The sequence below is a fragment of the Gadus chalcogrammus genome, chromosome 20, assembly GCF_026213295.1.
Source record: "Gadus chalcogrammus isolate NIFS_2021 chromosome 20, NIFS_Gcha_1.0, whole genome shotgun sequence".
Lineage (NCBI taxonomy): Eukaryota > Metazoa > Chordata > Actinopteri > Gadiformes > Gadidae > Gadus > Gadus chalcogrammus.
Genome location: NC_079431.1, coordinates 9,834,206 through 9,854,072, shown reverse-complemented (window position 1 = coordinate 9,854,072; position 19,867 = coordinate 9,834,206). Strand labels below are relative to the sequence as shown.

Here is a 19,867-nt window from a genome sequence, read left to right as displayed (position 1 = left end):
ATTACTGCCCTCAGCATTAAATCCGAAGCTCAGATGAATAGCGCTTGGTCTGTCCTTGATAATAGTATTTTTAAAGTTATTTTGGAAGTGAATAAAGTGGTCAAGGCCGGTTTAGTTCGCAACCACGTTATATGTATACGTGTTTGCACGTTGGTATCCATGTTTCCTTTATTGGTGATGATGTGTTGTTGCGGTGAACTCTAGGCCCCGAGAAGGTAATAACCACGGTTAGGAAAATGCCATCAGGCCGTAAATCTCCACTGCTGAAACACATTTCTTCACAGACGGAAGGTTCTCATGGTCCTCAATAAAAAAAGATGAGGAACTTAATCTGGTGTTTAAGGTGAGAGATGATGATTTAGGCTATGTTGTGCTTGTGAACTTTGAAGTGTTTTCTTAGAGGGAGCAGCCGAGAGAAGAGACATATGAACAGGCAGATATTGATGGGGAGAGGGCAAAAGAGAGACAGCAGACTAAACAAGAGGGTGAGGAGGGGGAAAAAGAGAAACAGCAGACTAAACAAGATGGCGGCGGGGCAATAGAAAAACAGCAGTTTCAGAGAGACATTGGCACTGTAAAACAGGGAAAGAGTGCAGCAGCTGAAGAAGAAACGTAGCCACAGATAAAGCATGAGGAGAGCAGACTGTGTTAAGCAGTGCAGACAGGGCAAAAGAAGACCCAGGTAGAACTAAAGATTAAGTCCTGATGGTGGAGGTGGAGAACGTTTTCACTGGTGGCTCTCAGGCGAAGAAAGGAGCAGCAAGCGGGCCAAGTGGGAGACACCAGGAGGAGCTGTCTGAGTCCGAGTCTAGTACGGAGGAGGAGCACGGTGCTGAAGACAGTCAGCCTCACACTGATCCACAACGCCGATTCACAGAAGGGGTACAAATATGTACAAAAGTACAAAAGGTTTAAAAGTTTCTGCAAAAAAGCAGAGAATATGAAGAAAGTCCAAGACGAAGTTTGCTTGAAAGGGAGGTCCTGAGAAGGAAGTCTACAGACTGAAGAAAGAAGTCTAGATACTCAAACAAGAAGTATATAATGATGAGGAAAAAGTATTAGACAGTCTTCTCACATCAGGAATCATGAGTGATGTTAGGAAGTGTAGTTTTAAACATTTGTGTGACTTTGTCAGGGACTGTTTGAGCAAGTTGAGATTTAATTTAATTGATCAAAAAATAAAGGTGTTTTAAAACAATCTCAATCTCTCTCTCTGTCTCCGTCTCTATCTCTCTCCCACTCTCTCTCTCTCTCTCTCTCTCTTATACATACAAGCATCGCGTGGTATCTTGAACTTGGTGATCATCTCCTCCCTCTGCTCGGTGTAGGGTAAGGAGGGGTCTGCGTCGGTCATGCTGGTCAGCTTGGAGATGCCAAAGAGGGCCATCATGCCATTGTTGCACAGGGCTCTGGTCATGGTGGTCAGCATCGACCTGCTACTTAGGTCCCTTTTGTATCCTCTCACCATCTAATGAGTAAAACAGGTAGACATCTCAAGAATGTATTTACATGTACCCAAAAGGTTTATTTTTATTCTGGAATAGGTAATAGTTACTTTATGATAGCATGCCTTCATATTTTATGTAATATGACGGTTTAACACCCAATATGATGAATTTGAAGACCTTTAAAATGCACAGATCTGAGATTGTGACTATAATACAACTTTTTTTAACGTGCATGTTTGCATACATTGCATACATTAATTTGACTCCATATTTAAACGTTGTCCTATGTTTTCAAAACGTCGATATTTGGACCAGGATCTTTCCACAAGGTAAACTTCTACGCATCATTTGTTCCCTAAACAAATGTTCCCTCAGTCAGTTTGAGCGTAAAAAAAAAAAAAGGTTAATCCTGTATGTATGTATATAAAAGTGTGAATGTGCATGCATGTGAAGGTGTGAGTGTGCGTGTGAAGGTGTGAGTGTGCGTGTGAAGGTGTGAGTGTGCGTGTGAACGCGTGAAGCCCCTGGTCGAGGGGACTCACGTTGCGGAAGGCGGGGTCGGCGACCAGGTTGAGGTCGTCGATGGAGGTCAGGAAGCCCTGCAGCTGGCCGAGGACGGGGCCCAGGCTGCCTATCATGTCCGTCAGGACGGAGGTCATCTGAAGCATGAAGCCCACGATGCTCTGCAGCTCCTCAGACATCACCAGCTGGAGAGCGCCCGCCCCGACCAAAGAGAAGAGGTTATAGACACCTTTTCACTCTTTTGTTGTCTATGAATGATCCATTACATCGCTTGAGGTTGCAGGTCTTTTGCTTTGTGTTTGTTGTGAACATCCCATTCTATCGCTTACAGTTGCAGGTCTTTTGCTTTGTGTTTGTTCTGAATATTCCTTTTTATCGCTGGCAGTTGCAGGTCTTTTGCTTTTGTGTTGTCATTGACCTTTGTAAGGCGTGGGCTGTTGTGTTTGGATGGGACATTTCTTTTCAATGAAGGCTTGTAGGTCACTCAAACAATTTGGGTGTTGTTTTCCGAACATGATACCAATAGAAGCTTAAGTCAGAAAATATTAAAGCAATTCTGACCCCAGCTTCGAAAATAGGCCCAAATAGGATATATATTATTGTATCTCTAATTATGGTTTACACGTGTGGCTGATTTGCTTTGCACTTTCACTATCGATAGCATAAAGACCGAAGTATCTCGTCAATCATTGGTTTCTATCCCTTGTAGGAGTGCATCACTGTGAAACCATTATCGTGGTGTCAGAATTCATATAAACAGATCTCCTAGCCATGTCATCACAGAACGCTCCCAGAATCCTTAACCAATTTCATTGTCCACTTAATAGACTTTCTTGCCCACCTTGCCAACCGAAATGTGTGTGTGGGGGGGGGGGGTCTCGGAGCCGCTGCCTTACCCTGTAGATGAGCTTCTCATTGCTGACATGGCGGGCCACCAGCAGCGAGAAGGTGTACCACTGCTGGGCTGACATGGAGCAGAAGGCCCTGTAGATGACGGCCTCGGGCTCCTCTGACTGGCCATACGGTGAGTCTCTGCAGTGGCGCAGGCTGACCAACCAGGAGAGGGTCTGCAGAACGTTGAAGAACAGATTATTGTTTACTCACAAGCTCACACACCCTAGTACGATTGCATGGGGACACTTTGCATGACAGTGTTATTATACTGCAATGTGATACAACCTGTATCAGCATGTACTTATTATATAATTATGATATGGAAAATAAGATAATTAGGGGGTGACCTAAGGATTGGAAAGGGTAGGTAACCCTACCCTACTCTTAGCCCCCTAACCCTCACCACACTGCATAGCTACATGCTGTTCCAAACAATCATTGCTTATTACATAATTATTACTTGAGTTATCATGCCGTGCCGTTACGAGTTGTCCATTATACATAGGGAGCTCATACGGAAATGATTTTGAAACAAGAGAGAAGACACCACATTGCGCCTTGCTCTGGTCTTCAAACACGGTCGGGTGAGTGGGTGCACCGCCCGCGGGCAGACCCTTACGGCTAGGTTGTCCGGCAGGGTGGTGTTCAGCAGAAGGTGGAGGGTGCGCTGGTCGAAGGCCATGTACCGCTGAACGTCCATCACAAAGGCAGCCTCATCCCTGAACATTTCTCCTACCGCCACCCGTTCTGAGGGATAAACACTTCAGTTTTAACACGATCTCCTGATCTCTTACACTTCACAACCATAGAGGTACCATATACATGCTTTCTTTTTACAACAATTTAAGTAGGAAAAATGCAAAAAATATTTGAGGCTAGTGATTATTCTCTTGAAATAAAACAGTACTGAAAAATGCCGGCTATAAATGAAAGTGTGTACACAGTTATGCAACTTTACCTGGTTTGGTTATGTTTACTGTGAAAGCCTTGATGCTGCTTATGTTCAAGCCAAAATATGCAGGTAACGCTGTGGTCCTGTTACACACATACACACACACACACACACACACACACACACACACACACACACACACACACACACACACACACACATGAGCATGGACACAGTTCTCACTACATCATCATCATCATCATCATCATCATCATCATCATCATCATCATCATCATCATCATCATCCTCAGAATAGTGCAGACTAACTCACCAGCCTCGGTCAATATTGTACGTGATGGGCTCTCCAACCAAGGTGCCGAAGAGGACATCAGGCAGGTTGGAATAGTTTGCCGGCAGGTTCTCCATTAGTATTTCCACGGCTGGTGTCAGAATAGCACACAGCTGCCCCGGCTCCACATTCAGGGCACTCAAGAGGGTCCGCACGGAATCCATGTTCTCCAGCCGACACACCTTACGGACCGCACGCCATGCGGGGACAAAGATAAGTAGTGTAAGCTCGAGCATGAAGGAAGAGCACTGAGGCGGAACCTATGAGTTTACGTTTGGCGTGCAGCAAGGGAGTTAATTACTGTGTAATTGTTGTGAGTTCAACGTTGTGAAAATTGTATTTTACAGTAAATGTATCCGAGAATCCCTTCTTGTTAATAATGAGGCCGTTTCTCCATTGCGGCTGCAGTTATTTACTGGCATTTGGGAATTATTTTATTTGCAGTAATCTGGATAAGATGCAACATTTTTGTAACAGTTACCGGTGAGATAGAGGTATTAGTTATCCTCATAGAGAGAGCTATAATAAAATAGGACATTTTTACAGAATTTGACTTGGTGGGTCCTGTGTATGCAAGTGTGTGTGTGTGTGTGTGTGTGTGTGTGTGTGTGTGTGTGTGTGTGTGTGTGTGTGTGTGTGTGTGTGTGTGTGTGTGTGTGTGTGTGTGTGTGTGTGTGTGTGTGTGTGTCACACACACACACACACATACACATACACACACACAAACAATCCCTTCCTGTCAATAATGAGCCAGATTTTCTGTTGCAGTATCAGTCATTTAATGGGATTTGTTATTTTTTCATGCAGCAGAACTAATCTTAGCCACAGTAATCTGGATAAGATGAAACATCTCAGGAACAGTAACCGGTGAGATAGAGGTAGGATAGGATGTGTTTTTACCGAATTCAACCTGCTGTGTCCTGTGTGTGTGTGTGTGTGTGTGTGTGTGTGTGTGTGTGTGTGTGTGTGTGTGTGTGTGTGTGTGTGTGTGTGTGTGTGTGTGTGTGTGTGTGTGTGTGTGTGTGTGTGTGTGTGTGTGTGTGTGTGTGTGTGCGTGTCTTAAAAGGTGTGCCACAGTAAAGAGGCCTCTATGAACACAGCTCTGGGGCTGGTGTTAATCTGTTCTATTCATAATAATAGATGGTTGTGTGTTTTAGAAGGTGTTCAAAGAACACTTGCAGTACATTGACAATCATAGACCCTTGTTGGCACACTAAAAAGTAGTTGGTACTTTTGTAACTTGAAAACTAAGTACATCAATGAGCAATGAGCTTGTGCATTCTTGTGGGGCGGGGGGGGATATTGTTCCTCAGAGATTTCCTCCACACAAACACACACACACACACAAATACACATGCTCATACACTAACACACCAAACACACACATACATACATTGCATCCACGTGGACACACATTTATTGGTACATAGTGGTAGAAACGTCAGAATGGTCCAGAAATGGTTCAAACCTGGTAGGAGAAGTCTTCGAGAATGTATGGGTATTGTTCATCCATCAGGCTGGTGGTGAGAAGTTCAGCCACTGTATAATACATCTCTGGGAGCAGGTGCAGGTTCTCTGTGGGGGGGGGGGGGGGGGGGAGAGAGAGAGGAGAGAGAGAGAGAGAGAGAGAGAGAGAGAGAGAGAGAGAGAGAGAGAGAGAGAGAGAGAGAGAGAGAGAATGTGTGTTAATGGAGATCAGGATATTTTCAGATTAAAAGCACCATTACTTCAATAGTCAAAGAATTATCTTGCAACAGAGAAAGCTGACTTTTGATCAACAGTGTAACTTTCTCTCTTTGCCATTTTTAGTCCCTGTATGTTTACAGTGTTTACAAAACTTTTAATATTTTGGATCCGGACCCAATGCACCCACTCTTGTGTTCCACTCATAAACAGCAGCTGGTACTGCCTGTATTGATTCACAATTCAGACGCTCCCCATGTGTGGCGTATTCATGGGGGACCGCTACCTAGCTCCATGTGGTGCGCTGAGTCATTTGTTGTTCTAGTTTTCCTCTCCTTGCAAAGTTTGGGAAGCACTGACTTATCGTGAGAACCGTGGTTATCCTGAAATCGTACCTGGATGGTATTTCTTAGGAGACTTCCATGAATGTTCCTCTAACGTATCCAGGATTGTCCTGAGCTACTCGTTGCAGGAAGTCACTTTGGATCAACGCAAACGGGCGCAACAACGACGCAATGTCATGAAGCGAATGACTAGAATGAATAGATTGTAAAGTTGTGATTGTATAGGAAGGTAATTGAATCCAAGTGTTACATTATTTAAAGAAATGATTGGTGTTTGAAACACTTTGCTGACAGGGGTCGTGCATGGAGGGTGCATGCTTTGGAAATGAGAGGCCAAAGATGGCATGCTGCATAAAAGCCTTTCTGAATACTTCAAGTTGTCAAGAAAGGCAGCACCTCAGGAAGCTGTACAGTGATGACAGAATATTAAATCAGACAAACACTAGACAACAGTGATGTTGAATCTTGAAAGAGCTCCACTGCTAGAGGGCATTCTAATTACAAACGGGCCCTGCTGTAAGTATTTCACTTGGTGCATGGATGATTTTGTGTGTGTGTGTGTGTGTGTGTGTGCGCGCACGTACGTGCATGTGTGGCAGTCCAGCACCCAATTAAAGCACACAGTCACAGCCATCCAAGTGAAGTACAAGGGGGGGGGGGGGGGGAGGGAGTTGATGAGAGACGTCGCGGAGTACGTGATCGAATTCCACTTTGTTAATTTGGTTAAATACAGACCAGAGTGGCCGGGCTGTTGGAGGAACGGGCCAGGGCAGTCGAGGGCCCTTTCGGCATTCCAGCTAACAAGATTCGAAGCCTTATCAGTCCTATCACCAAACTGAATCACAAACTAAATAGTAATGTGAACACTTGATGGCTTGTTGCCATGGTTTGCCACCCTGAGGTCTAGGGAAAAGAGTACTGAAACAAGGATACGTGGCAGTAAGGACAGCCAGAGAGCATGGAAACATACACCTTGCGACTAAGTCACTGAACCCTTGTGCAAGAAAGCGTTGCCAACAAGATGTATTTTTTTGGGGTGTCACATATTGTTATTGGGATATTTACATAATTTACAAATGGGCAGACTGTAAAATTTTTCGTCAACCAGAAGAGTCTTGTTTGTCAGCGCCCATTGATGAATAATTCAACTAATAAACAGCCCAAATGCAATCTCTCTGTTTATCCTGACCTTTGGAGAAAGTATAAGTGGCGATGTTGGTTAACCAACTGTAAATATTTTTGGACTCAAGGGTACGGCTGCTACGTTTGCACAGAAGGTACATTTAGCGAATGACTGCAATAACTTGTAGTCAGCTTGTAAAGCGCTAGGGGCACATCACGAGAGGATCACACAGAGTGCACCTTTCAAAATTAGCATAAAATCATGTATTCTGCATGATCTTAACCAGAAATGTCCCTGAAATTAAGGTAAAATCATTATAATCTTAATTACGAAAGCCGGGACAAGACATTTTTCTCTGTTTATTCCTACATGATGCTCATACAACAGGTGGCAAGCCAGAGGTTAAGTTAACTAGCAAAAGGGTAGATCAAGAAAGGTATCGCAGTTGTTTGTTCACCTTCGATACAGCCCGAGGGGACTTGCAACTGTGTTCCCTTTAAATATTTAAATGCTAAATTAAACAGAATAAATCAAATATGTGGAGTTCTGGTACCACAAGTGTTGAATATTTTCAGTATGCATGTGACATGTTGTATAGATCTCCAAATGGGTAGGGAACCCAAGAGTCTCCTTGAGGGATGCAACCGAATGGAGAGGTAAAAACACACACTCCTTCATTTAACATTTTTACTAATGTCTGTGCGATGGGCATTCCTCACCTGCCTCAGAGACCCACGCTTTCTCCCTAGCCAGGCGAGTGAGTCAGAAGTAGAGGTGTAAAAGGAGTTGTGCAATGAGGTGAAGTGGGGATACCTGGAGATTCCTTGGCAAGGCTCAAGGTGATGTTCTTTAGGAGCCAGGAGTAGGGGAGCCCCTCTGGGAGAAGGAAAGCCATGTTGATCAGCAGCTCCGTCGATCCATACGTCCACGGCCTGGTGGAGAATTAAACATGAGGCCTCTTATGTTTTGTTAGGGTCTGCGTTTTATAACCTGGTGGAGTAAGTGCTACTCTGTATCTACCTCTAGATACTGGTAGTATCTACCTCTGCAAACCTACAGTACAATAAGGCTCATTATGCTTAATTGATTACAGAGAAGGCTAATGTATTAATTTCATTGCCAAGTTTTTTTTTTACTTTAAACGGTATTGTGAGTACAATTTGAGTTTTTTTGAAAATAAACAACTCTAAAAAACGCCCCACCATCTCTACTCCCTTCCTACGTTTCTCTGCTATTGAGAAGTGTTGCAATCACGCACCATGATTGACAGGCAAATATATTCCCAAAACCAATCAGTGAAAATTTGTCTGAAATAAGACTAAAATCAAAATAGTCTCAGACATATGCAGGCGCAGTCAACCAAAATCTCGATTCTCACACAGCATTTCACTCAAATAGATGACGGATGGCTATGGTATTTCAAACAAATGACACTGAAATTACAGCTCTTAAATCATACCTACAGCACATTTAATCGGATGGCACACATCGAGATTGAGATCCTGTTGGGGTTTTGATTCTTGAATAGTATAGTCGTATTTAATAGTACTTGGACTTCTTCCTGTTTTTTAAATACAAAAGAAACACCACGCAAGTCTAGACACCATCGCGCCTTGTCAGTATTTCCCACCACTCCAACGGGAGCCTCAATGTGTTAAATCCACGGACCGCCACTAAAGCAATCATTTCCCGAGGCCCTTTCACAGAGCCCCTGCAGCCCAGGATTGACTTACGATGTATAGACCTCCCGGTTGGTGAGGTAGGCAAGCACGCCCAGCACGGAGTCAATGGCCTCCTCCGTGTCTGAGGTGTCTTCTTGCCCCACAAAGTCCTGGGCTGTACCCTTCATCACCACGTTCAGGTCTGGATTTGCGAAGAGCACGTGAGCCGTCTCCAGGACCTCTGCGGGGCTGGGTGCGATGGAGACGGCCTGGAACAGGGCCGGGTAGTCGACGGAGAACAGCTCGATGAAGTCCACCATGGGCTCCCTGATGGGCTCCGTGGGGAGCTCGCGACGGCGCCTTGATTTAGCTGCGCCGTTTCGTTCCAGCCACATGGTGCCGTTGTCCGGATTCCCCCAAGGCACCGACTCCCATTGGGGCCCGCTGTAGTCGTCTTCCATGGGGATCAGGGCCTGCACCGCCTGGACAAGGGCCAACGCCAAGTCTCCAAAGAACCCGGTGTTCTGCGGGAGCTCCATGTCCAGCTGCTCGTGGACCGCTCTGAAGAGCGCGTGCATCAGGGAGACGAGCCGGGGCAGCACGTCCATCCCGGGACCCTGCGGGGTCTCGGAGGCCCACGCCAACAGCTCCGCCAACTCTTCCGCCACCTGGCGCGTGGAGTTGGCGGCCACGAAGCGCTCCATGCATCGGTAGAGGTCGGGCATGTCGCCAAACAGCTCCGTCCGCACGATCATGCTCACCACTTCCTTCATGAGGTTGTAGACAGATGGCCCGTCAAGTGTCGTACCGTTCCCCCAGACCATGGGTAACATGGGGTCGGTGAGGTTCAGGGAGTCCAGGAAAGTGTACGCGGTTTCTCCGAAAATGTCCGGAGAGATGTCGCCGCTCTGCATCGGCTGCATGTTGCTGAGCAGGTGTTGTGCGGCTCGCTCCGCGGCCTCCACGTACGTCTTGAGGAAGGGGGCCACGGTCAGCAGCTCATCTGTGAGCGCTTCGAGGGAGTCCAAGCTGAAAGACAGCCGTCGAACGACCAGGTTAATGTGACATCAATTAAGGACTGCAAGAATAGCAAGGTGAAATAGCAACGTTTCGAAACCAACATGCCAGTCCAAAGATTGTTCCCCGTCAGAAGCTGCTTTCACTTCACCATAACAGCCGCTCTGATTGATTTGAACTTTTCCCCGAATGCAATATGTCCTTAATGTGATCGTTTCTCAGTTCAAGCAAGAAGACATAATCATTTGTCATCAACGTCCTTCGAAAGCATTCACACGGCCTTCAAATTTCGGCCTAGATAATAGACTCCGGAGCCACTCTGCCGCTGTGATCAATGATCTATAACTCATGCAGTCAGACTTGATTGATTCCCCAATATATGCAGAATGTGATCCTTATCACTATGCCCGGTTCATTGTTACAACGGGACCATAAGGGGAAATCAATTTTAAGAGGGGCCTAAATTAATCACGTTTGAGCCGCTATATGTGTGGATTTGGCTGTTCCGCAGGCAAGGAGTCAAATTGAATGAATCAAGCAACGAATGCAAGTGTGACCACATCAATCGGTACGTGTCAATTCATAAGGCTCAAATTGGCTCATTGCTAACGCATGTGGATATCATAGGAACTATGTAAATGAGCGGGCAATGATTTGATGTGTACCCCAACCCCGCCGTGCATGTGTGTGTCTGTCTTTGCTTATATGTGCATGCTTGCCTGCGTGTGTGTGCGGGCCTGCTCGCGTGCAGGTGTGCCTGTGTGTGTGTGTGTGTGTGTGTGTGTGTGTGTGTGTGTGTGTGTGGTGGGTGTTGTGTGTGTGTGTGTGGGTGTGTGTGTGTTGTGGGTGTGTGTGTGTGTTTGTGTGTGTGTGTGTGTGTGTGTGTGCGTGTGTGTGTGGGCATGCCTGCATTTTTTTGCGTACGCATGCACCCATGTGTTCAGGCAACACTGTGACACCGAATGCGCACTCCATCACTTTGGCCTTTGAAAGGTGCCGGCGGCTTCTACCGCCCAATAACTATGGAGTAGTCACCTCTCTTGCAGCTGCATTTCCTGGAGGTTCTGGTACCACTGAGCCTGCTCCTCGGAGCTCAGGGGCTGCAGATCAGACAGCTCTATGGATAAAGCGATGATGAGCTGCTCCGACACATGGCTGCTGTTGACGAAGGCGTGGTACAAAGAACGCAGGGACATGGCTATCCCTGCCGCCGTCACACTGGCGGCCCCTGGTGTGAGGTTCTGTTCAGAAGGGCGCGTCGTTAGAAGCAGAATGGTCGAATGGGTTTGATGATGCAACATTGCCATCCAGTGGTCAGCATGTGAAAGTGTAAAAGTGGCTTGTTCTGCGCATGTGCATGTACAGATGCCGGAGCGATCAGTCTACCTACCAGCCCTCCCAGTGGACTGTAGCAGCTGATAGGCTTATCCATCTATCATACATCTAGGTGAACACTCCCACTTGTGAGGTAAGAATAGGGCCCCTTTAAAGGCACTACGCCGTCATACAGCTTAAAACAATCGGTTCTCTATTCTCCTCAGCAGGGGGCAGCACAGCACTCACGCTGATGTTGAGGTTGGCGTAGTGGGTCTGAGCTGCAGCGTAGCTCTGGAGGACTGGCTGCAGGCTCACGTGACACCATGCCCGCAGGGTGTCTGTGTCGTTTTCCAGCCCAGCCGCAGCCCTCACAGGCTCCCACAGCATGAGAACCTGGAGGCAGTCCAAGGTCCCATTGGTCTACACAGGGAGTGGGTGAGAGAGCAAAGTTTACAACAGATAAATGGTGAACGACATCTCTCTCTTTGTTCGTAGAAGTGCTTTGTCATTGAAAAGAAAAAGCTAAACCTGATCTGCGGGGTGGCATACAATGGAGAGAAAGGGGATAATTTAGACAAAGGAGTATGGTTTTAGGATAGTGAGAGGGAGACGTGAAGGGCAGTGACCCTGCATCAGTGGGGCAACTGTCCTTCAAACCATCTCACACCAAATGGTCACAGGACGAAGGTCGAAGATCACACTCTAACCTGCTTCATGTGTAAAATAATGTCTCTGATATCTTACACTCTGTGTTCAGTCTTCGAAAAAGAAAGGTAACGAGTTTGCGTGCACCTGTATTTCCAAATACCTGACACACAATGTTCTATTATGACCCTTACAGGTTGTGAAAAACCGGTTTGAGTTTTGAGTTTGAGTGGGTGAATAACCAGTGAGTCCCGTGATCTGTATGTCATTGTGTCACCATAGCAGGCTAATGATCTAAAGCTGATGAAAGCTACAACATACTGTATGCTACAGAATAAAATACAATTGGAGAGTATCCTCATTACAACATACTGTATGCTACAGTATAAAATACATTTGGAGAGTATCCTCATTACAACATACTAAATGCCACAGTATAAAATACAATTGGAAAGTATACTCATTACAACATACTGTATGGTACAGTATAAAACACAATCAGAGAGTATCCTCATTAAAACATACTGTATGCTACAATATAAAATACATTTGGAGAGTATCCTCATTACAACATGCTGTAGCATACAGCATGTTGTAATGAGGATTGCAGCCTTCAATGGTTGTAATGGACAGATTTTTGGGAAGCCCATACATCAAATATCAAACTAGTGTTTTGGACACATCAATCACAGAGTCTGTTAATCGTGCGTCTTATGAAAGTTTCATTTTCAGGTATTAACCAATGTTTTTCTGGTTAATATTTAAATTTAGTTGATTACGCTATTTGTTATCAAACATTTAAGTTCTGCTATAAAGATATAATTACATATCTCAGAAATATAATGTACAAGAGCCTATAATTAATCTAGCGTTGATCGCTAGGTTATTTTAATTTAGGTTAAATTAACCTAACCCAACATTTCTGATATGAAAAATGACTTTTATTGTGGACATTTAAAAAACAACATATATATGGGAACCGAATGTACAGACGGTGCCAAAATTAAAAATCCCCAAAATATTTCCTGTCATCAAGAGTAGGAACCACATTACTCCACAAGATTAAGTACCCGGAAGAACGAAGGCTTTGCATTCCTTTGAAAAAAATATCTGTACGCCGTGTTCCATTGTTTCTCTCAATCTCTTTTAGAAATCAGTGCATAAGGGAGATAGGACAATTACAGCAGTCTAACCTGTCCGGCAGCCATCACCATGCGCTCAATAGCGACCAGGAATGGCTCCTGGATGACAGACCAGTTGAGATGGCTGCTGTTAATGGACTGGATGAGTTCTGCTGTCAATGTGACGAGTGGTCCGTTAAGGCTCTGTATCAACTCTACAAGGGATGAAAACCATACAAATAGATAATGAGTCATTACTGAAGTGATGTACTGTTCATGGTAAAAACAAATAAGCATTTAAAATAGGCAAAAGCTTACATCATGCTCCACGACTGGGAATAATGTATTGATTGTCTGTGTTGTTTTTGGTTAATCAAAGTCAGTAAGTTGAAATACACATATACTATTATACTGTATATCAGATTATAATAGTTGTACCATGGAGAAGTATCAAGGGAATCCTAGTAGGCTCTCTGCTGTTTAAGAAACTCACCATTCTGAGCTTGAATGGTCTGAACCTGTGTTTGTAAAATGGTCTCGATGATCAAGACACAAGGCACGTCAGGATCCCACAGGGACGTCTCTTGGAGCATCGACAGCAGCGTGTTCAGCATCATCTCCAGCCTGTGAGAAAACGCAGCGACGTTGGCTTCCAGGGCAAACTCAACCACAAGCCCTCCATTTAATACCCGACGATACAGTCCAAAGCAACCCTCCTTCATTATACCACACTCCCATTCACAGAGAGATACCGATGATGTCATGGTGAATCGCAAGCCATTTTAGCTTTAAATGGGCCTAGAGTCATTCAATAGAAATATATTCTTATGGGTGAGAATTCAATGGCTGAAACGGATTGCCGTAACAGTGGAGACGTGTCCCGCCAACACCGTTGTCACTCTGTCACGGTCATAATCACATGTGCATTTCCCAGTGAAGATTATACTGTTTTATTAAATAAAGGATATGATCAGATCACCTTGAACAAAATATGGCGTGACTTTAACTTTCACAAAATTTCCCACCTCTGTCAGGGCAATCAAGCTTACTTGTACCAGGTGCCTGGGTTTGCAGTACCAGTCACGATTTGTTCCAGAACAGGGGCCAGGTCAACAAAGCTCAGGATGGGGGGAACCCTGATGGGAAACCCTAGGTGTTCCGTGAACGCAGGCCACACTTTGTTCAGGACCATTTGAATCTGGGGAGAAGTACTATTTTAGTTTGATGAAAGGCAGGAGGATTGCAGTGTTTCAAAATAGGCCGCAGGCATTCTGGTGAGGCGTCCTAGAAGTACAATTTGACAGTCTATGTTGTCATCTTATTGTAGCACTATTTGCAAGTAGTAGTAATTATATCAGATTGTAACCTACACAGCATTTTGTTCTTAGATAATAAAAATGGAATATTCCAAATTGTAACAGGTCTTTGTATGATTTTTACCTGACGGATAACTATTGTCAATTCTCCCATTGATGATGAGTTTCCAAAACTGTCCCAGAGAGTAATGTTTTCTGAAAACATAGCATAAAATAAAAGTTATTTCAAGAATTGTTAACATTGGCAATTGGACTTTCAATTTTATGCAGTTGGACAGTGACATGCACACTTGCCTTTATCGTTCCCCATTAATGAGTAAGTTATGTCAATGATAGTGGTCAAGTAGGCTTCAGCTGTGCTGTTTTTTGAAAGGAATCCTCGGATGGTCTTCAACTCGTTCAAAATGCTTCAGAAAAACATATGGACGTGCATCATGAACATGTTTTAACTCCTTTGCCTGCTTAGAGCTCAAAATCATTAACATTTTCTATCTATATTATTCGTGCAAGAGTCTCATCCAAGATACAAACTGTATAGTCTATTCAGCCTTCCTCAGTATATGTTACCCCTTTAACAAAAGCGAAAAAATGCAACTTACATCTGATTCCACTTTTCTTGTCCATCAATCATAGAGATGGTCTCAAAGTAGGTGGTGATGATCTGGATTCCATGAATCACGTAATAGGCAACCTCATTGGGCAGGATTTGCTCGACGATCATCTCCGCCCTTCTCAGGATTTGCAAGGAGATGTTGCGTGCCGTGGCGAAGCTCATGTCAGGGTTGATGATCAGTTGGAGGGAGTTCACTGTGATTGCCAAGAAGGCCGTGCTGTTTTCGGGAAGGAATCCTTGGATGGTCTTCAACTCGTTCAAAATGCTTGAGAGAAACACATGGACGTGCATCATGAACATGTTTTAACCTTTATAAGTGCAAGAGACAGAACCAAATAAGCAATTCCATTACTTTTATTTTCACCCATATAAAGTGGCAATCCCAAAAATTCCTGCTTCGTTCTCTTTGGGGACACTGTGCGATAAGCGGTCATTTTCCCCACAGATGCAAACAGTGTAGCCAGTTCGTAACCTTCATAATACTGCAATTTCAAGGTCCTTCCTCTGTGAGCCATATGTTCAATCAACAATGGGTTGATCTATACGGCAATAGATGGTGAATTTACACACTTATTTGCATGAGAATCTTAAAAAAAAGGGCAACTTACATCTGATTCCACTTGTCTTGTCCATCAATCATAGAGATGGTCTCAAAATAGGTGGTGATGATCTGGATTCCAGGAATCACATAATAAACAACCTCAATCGGCAGGATTTGCTCGACGAGCATCTCCGCCCTTCCCAGGATTTGCAAGGAGAGGTATCGTCCTGCGGCGAAGCTCATGTCAGGGTTGACGATCAGTTGGAGGGAGTCCGCTGTGACGGCCAAGATGTTTTGCTGCAGGGGACCTGGGATCTCCGGGTCCAGGATTTGGATCACCTGTCCGACCACTGCCACGATGGCTTCGGAGAACGTGTCGCTCTGGAGACCGCCCGGTTGCTCCGCCGCAGACAGAGCCTTGTTGATGACCTGGGTGAAGTTGCTGACGACTGTGAAGTAGGCCAACTGCTCCTTGTCGAGGTAATATGCGACGGACTGCAGCAATTGGTGGATGTTGTTCCCTGGGGTGGTTAGGTTCAGGCTAGAGTTTCCCCAGTTTAACATGCTGTTGAAGACTGTGGTGATGTTGGGTGTTCTCATCCAGTTGCCTATGAGATCCAGATACAGCCCCGTTTGATATGATAAGGCATTCAGGGTTGTGGCGTTGAACTTAGGTTGATATCCAAGACTCTGGTCGAAGTCATTTTGAAGCTGGATATTATTCAAGATGGTTTTAATCTGCTCCCTTACCAGCTTAATGATTACCAGCCCGATTCTGTTCACCCCTGCCCCATCTATAGGGTATTCAAGGTTGTCCACCAGATTTGTCACCTCATTACTGACAAACTGAGAGAAGTTAGTTGACGCCAGTTGCATAGCAACCGATAGTTCCACTGAGCGGTATATAGGATAGAGAAGGCTTGACACTTCACTGCTACTTGTGATATTCTCCAGCTTTCTAATGTACCACTGGATGATCTCCAGTTGGGCCTGATACTGGGCATCAATCATGGTGTTGTTGGAGAAGGGAGGCATGCTGTACGGATATATGGAGGCGAGTTCCAACAGGTTTTGTAGAACTCTGATCTCTTGCATGAGCTCAGGTGAGCTCAGATTCAGCTGATGCAGGCCCACCATGATATTAGCGAGGGTATGGTTCAAAATCAGTACAGTCGACACTTGTGGATCGTTGTAGTAGATTGCGCCTTCAGCATTGACAATAGACTTGTTGAGGAGTTCCGGAATTAGGGCAAAAATCAGGGACTCGTCGCGGAGCGCGGGTATATATGAGAGGAAGCCAGTGACTCTGCTGATCAAGCCCGTGGCACAGCTCGGGCTCGGCGGCTGTGCGAAACACTGCTGGACGTCAACGAGGCCCACGATGTTTACCAGCAGGCTGTTGGTGTTGGCAGCACCCAGCAGAGCAGCGACCTCTTCCAGCTCTGCCAGGGTGAGGTGGGACTCTCTTAGGGCGTCCTGGGCCTGGGCTATGGTTAGCTGTGGTGTGTCCATGAGCAATGTGATGAAATGGAGCGTCTGGTTGATCAATCGAAAGTGCTGCGCATCTCTCTGCGGCAGGACAAGTGAAAAGACGGCGGCGGCCATGCGTAGAGACGACGGAGTCTGCAGGAAAGGATTGGTCGGCTCTATCTGGATGGTGACGTTCCCTTCGGTCCCTTGTAACATCGTCGCGACTTGCTGCAAGAATTTGATGATTTCAGAGAGGCTCGCCACACAGTCCTGTCCTGTTGATGTACAGAATGACAACTGACCAGCCAGCATCTGGACCTCCTGGACAAGGTCAGTTGCAAGGAGCTGGACCTCGACTGGGAGGAACGCAAGAAGTTTCTGCAAGATCAGCTGCTGGGTGGCGTTGGGTCCGGCCTGAGCTAGACTTTGGAGGCCCTCTGGGGACAGCAGTTTGAGGAGGTCAACTGTGACCCGCTGGAGGTCGGTGACTTGACCTGGACTAAGTTGCCCACTTGATAGCCAGACTTGATCGATTCGACGCAGTTTGAGTGCTGAAATCAAGAACTGCTGGAGCTGTTGAACATAGGCCACGATGATGTTTGTAGGATCGCCACCAGGCGCATCCGTCAGTGTATTCAATAGCTCCATGGCAGAGAGCACAGCCTCTGTGAAGCCTGCTGATGTCTGGTTGGTGTAAGGTTGAATGGCCAGCTGGAGGCTGGCCAGATCTTCTGGGCGCAGGTACCCAGAATATGTGAGCAGCGTGTGTCCCATGCTGAGAGACAGTGGAAGGGTGAGATTTCCCTCCATGGACAGCAAGTTCATGATCAACCGCTCCAGATCTGGCAGAGTGGGGTCGCTTTCATTGAAGGTGAAGAGTTCTTGGTTTTGCCTTCCAAGCTTCAGGGTAACTTCCAGAACAGTGGAGGCGTTAATGGATGCACCGCTCCCAAACAGGGGCATCAGTGGCGTCAGACCAGTGGATCGGAGAAGATTGTAGATGTTGGGGAGCATTATATCAGGGTTGGAAATGTCACTGTCCTTGAGGTTGGTTAGATTTAGTGCAAAGCCACGCAGTTGTTCTACCAGGTTGATCATGTAGTGAGACAGTGCATCACCCCCAGGTATTTGTTTTGGGATGTGTAATGCAATCAGGCCTCTCAAGATGTTACCATAGACGTGTTCCAGTAGACTCAATGTTCCCTTGAGGCATCTACAGAGTGCACAGATGGAAAACGGTGGCAATTATAAAAAAAGGTGTCAAAAAAATAACATTTCAGCATGGTAGACGTCTATATTATTTTTCAATATTATCAACAAACAATATAATTGTATACACACAACAACTGTTTCGATATGAATCAGCATTAAGTGCAACATCTCTTTGAGCGTAACCATAATCATCCAATAGGTTTTAAAGACAGACTGACAGACAGCCCACCCCATACATAGCATAACCAGGGATCCAACAGTCCTACTATGCTACAACATTTCTGGGGTGGGACAGCACAGAACATGGGCCATAGACCTGCAGAGGTGGAGTATCTCCTTTTTCCCTGTTATGTCACAGAGATAATCTAAAAAATGCATTCCCGCGAGTGGATGAGTTTTCAGAAGAGGATTTGAGTGTGTTGTGTGTAACAATGGTCAACACTGTGTTAATTTGAAGCCTTTACAGACACATGTATACAGTTAGCTACTGCTGGCTGAGTTTCTCTTCACAAATGACACACTTCCAGATCCCCACTTTCAGCCACCCAAGTGGTCAAAACAAATAGGAATGCTAAAGAAGGTGAAACGCCCCATTCAACCCAGATTTGATCAGATCGGATTTAGATATTCATCTAAAGTCTGATATGCGAGACTACCCATACCTCTGCAAAATGTTTTTACCTGATCAAAATCTCTGGCTGTGTTGGAAGTGACAGCATAGTCTGTGTGGCTACTTGAACAAACTGTGGCCAGTCCACATTAGCATTGCAGTACACATCCATGGTTTGCAAATCAAAGGAACCTTCAGGCGGGGGACAGAAAAGTAATACTTAAACAAACAACAATACAAACACTTAAACAAACGGTCTCATCAGATCTCGGGTCCTATCTTGTACATTAAAACATAATTTGTGTTTACAGTGTGGGAGAGGGCTCTGACCCTTTTTTTATTTGATCTGTGATATGGTTCTATAACTTTGTTTGCATGTGACAGTGTCTGGCATTGTTCTATGTGTGTTATTTGTGCGTCTGTGTTTCCAGGGAGAGTGGTTGGGGGTTATGTATCTTGTTCAATAAAACTTAACAAAGCGCAAACCAAACTGAATCACACATAAACCAACAACGCACCAATCACATGTTGCTCATTCCACACATTGGTTTGAGCAGAGCCAAAGTAGAAGGGAGAAACAAACGAAAGTGCACAGGGGATGCAGGACTCACAGTGTGCCGGCTCTGTTGTGTTGCCAGGCTTGTAGTTCAGGATCCACGAGGTCATGTGCACATAGCGGCCCACATGGGGCCACAGCGGGCTCCTTTCGATGCCTTCGCCCAAACTTGCCACAGCCGACATGACCCTGAGGAACCCAAGGGAAACAACATTGCAGAGTGGATGCATGGAAACAGGGGCACCTCAGTACAAGCTGGTTGCTGTCCGTCTGTGCTAAATATTCTAAATATTTTATTCATGTGTGATTAACGTATGAAAAATGAGCAGCTTTAAAGTTTTGATTTGGGTTAAGTCGAAAGTTATTTTTTGACCGATATGAATTCAAACATCATGCAACTGTAATGTTCTTGAATGGATATTCATGAGACCTTTGAAGGAGAGTTTCCGTCATATCGTCACTGTTGTTCCCAGACATCCAGGAATCAGAGAGGTAGTTCCAAAACGTTGTGTCTATGAACATTGGAAAGTTCA

The 19,867-nt window shown here is 45.3% G+C and overlaps 1 protein-coding gene across 1 annotated transcript in view; it reads right to left on the bottom strand.

Moving 5' to 3' along the window:
- The window catches only part of abca12 (ATP-binding cassette, sub-family A (ABC1), member 12), a 58,672-nt gene extending 38,805 nt beyond the window's left edge, over window positions 1-19,867 (bottom strand). The window contains exons 1-21 of the mRNA XM_056579252.1: window positions 19,765-19,867; window positions 19,390-19,523; window positions 18,850-18,970; window positions 15,554-18,169; window positions 14,932-15,210; window positions 14,627-14,739; window positions 14,457-14,527; window positions 14,066-14,214; window positions 13,510-13,640; window positions 13,089-13,231; window positions 11,497-11,670; window positions 10,969-11,174; window positions 8,989-9,945; window positions 8,069-8,187; window positions 5,574-5,680; window positions 4,088-4,287; window positions 3,823-3,899; window positions 3,484-3,611; window positions 2,867-3,037; window positions 1,991-2,155; window positions 1,273-1,468 (exon numbers count right to left, since the gene is read on the bottom strand). Coding sequence (XP_056435227.1) covers window positions 1,273-1,468; window positions 1,991-2,155; window positions 2,867-3,037; window positions 3,484-3,611; window positions 3,823-3,899; window positions 4,088-4,287; window positions 5,574-5,680; window positions 8,069-8,187; window positions 8,989-9,945; window positions 10,969-11,174; window positions 11,497-11,670; window positions 13,089-13,231; window positions 13,510-13,640; window positions 14,066-14,214; window positions 14,457-14,527; window positions 14,627-14,739; window positions 14,932-15,210; window positions 15,554-18,169; window positions 18,850-18,970; window positions 19,390-19,523; window positions 19,765-19,856 — 6,349 coding nt within the window. The 5' untranslated portion in view covers window positions 19,857-19,867. The remainder of the gene's footprint in view (window positions 1-1,272; window positions 1,469-1,990; window positions 2,156-2,866; window positions 3,038-3,483; window positions 3,612-3,822; window positions 3,900-4,087; window positions 4,288-5,573; window positions 5,681-8,068; window positions 8,188-8,988; window positions 9,946-10,968; window positions 11,175-11,496; window positions 11,671-13,088; window positions 13,232-13,509; window positions 13,641-14,065; window positions 14,215-14,456; window positions 14,528-14,626; window positions 14,740-14,931; window positions 15,211-15,553; window positions 18,170-18,849; window positions 18,971-19,389; window positions 19,524-19,764) is intronic.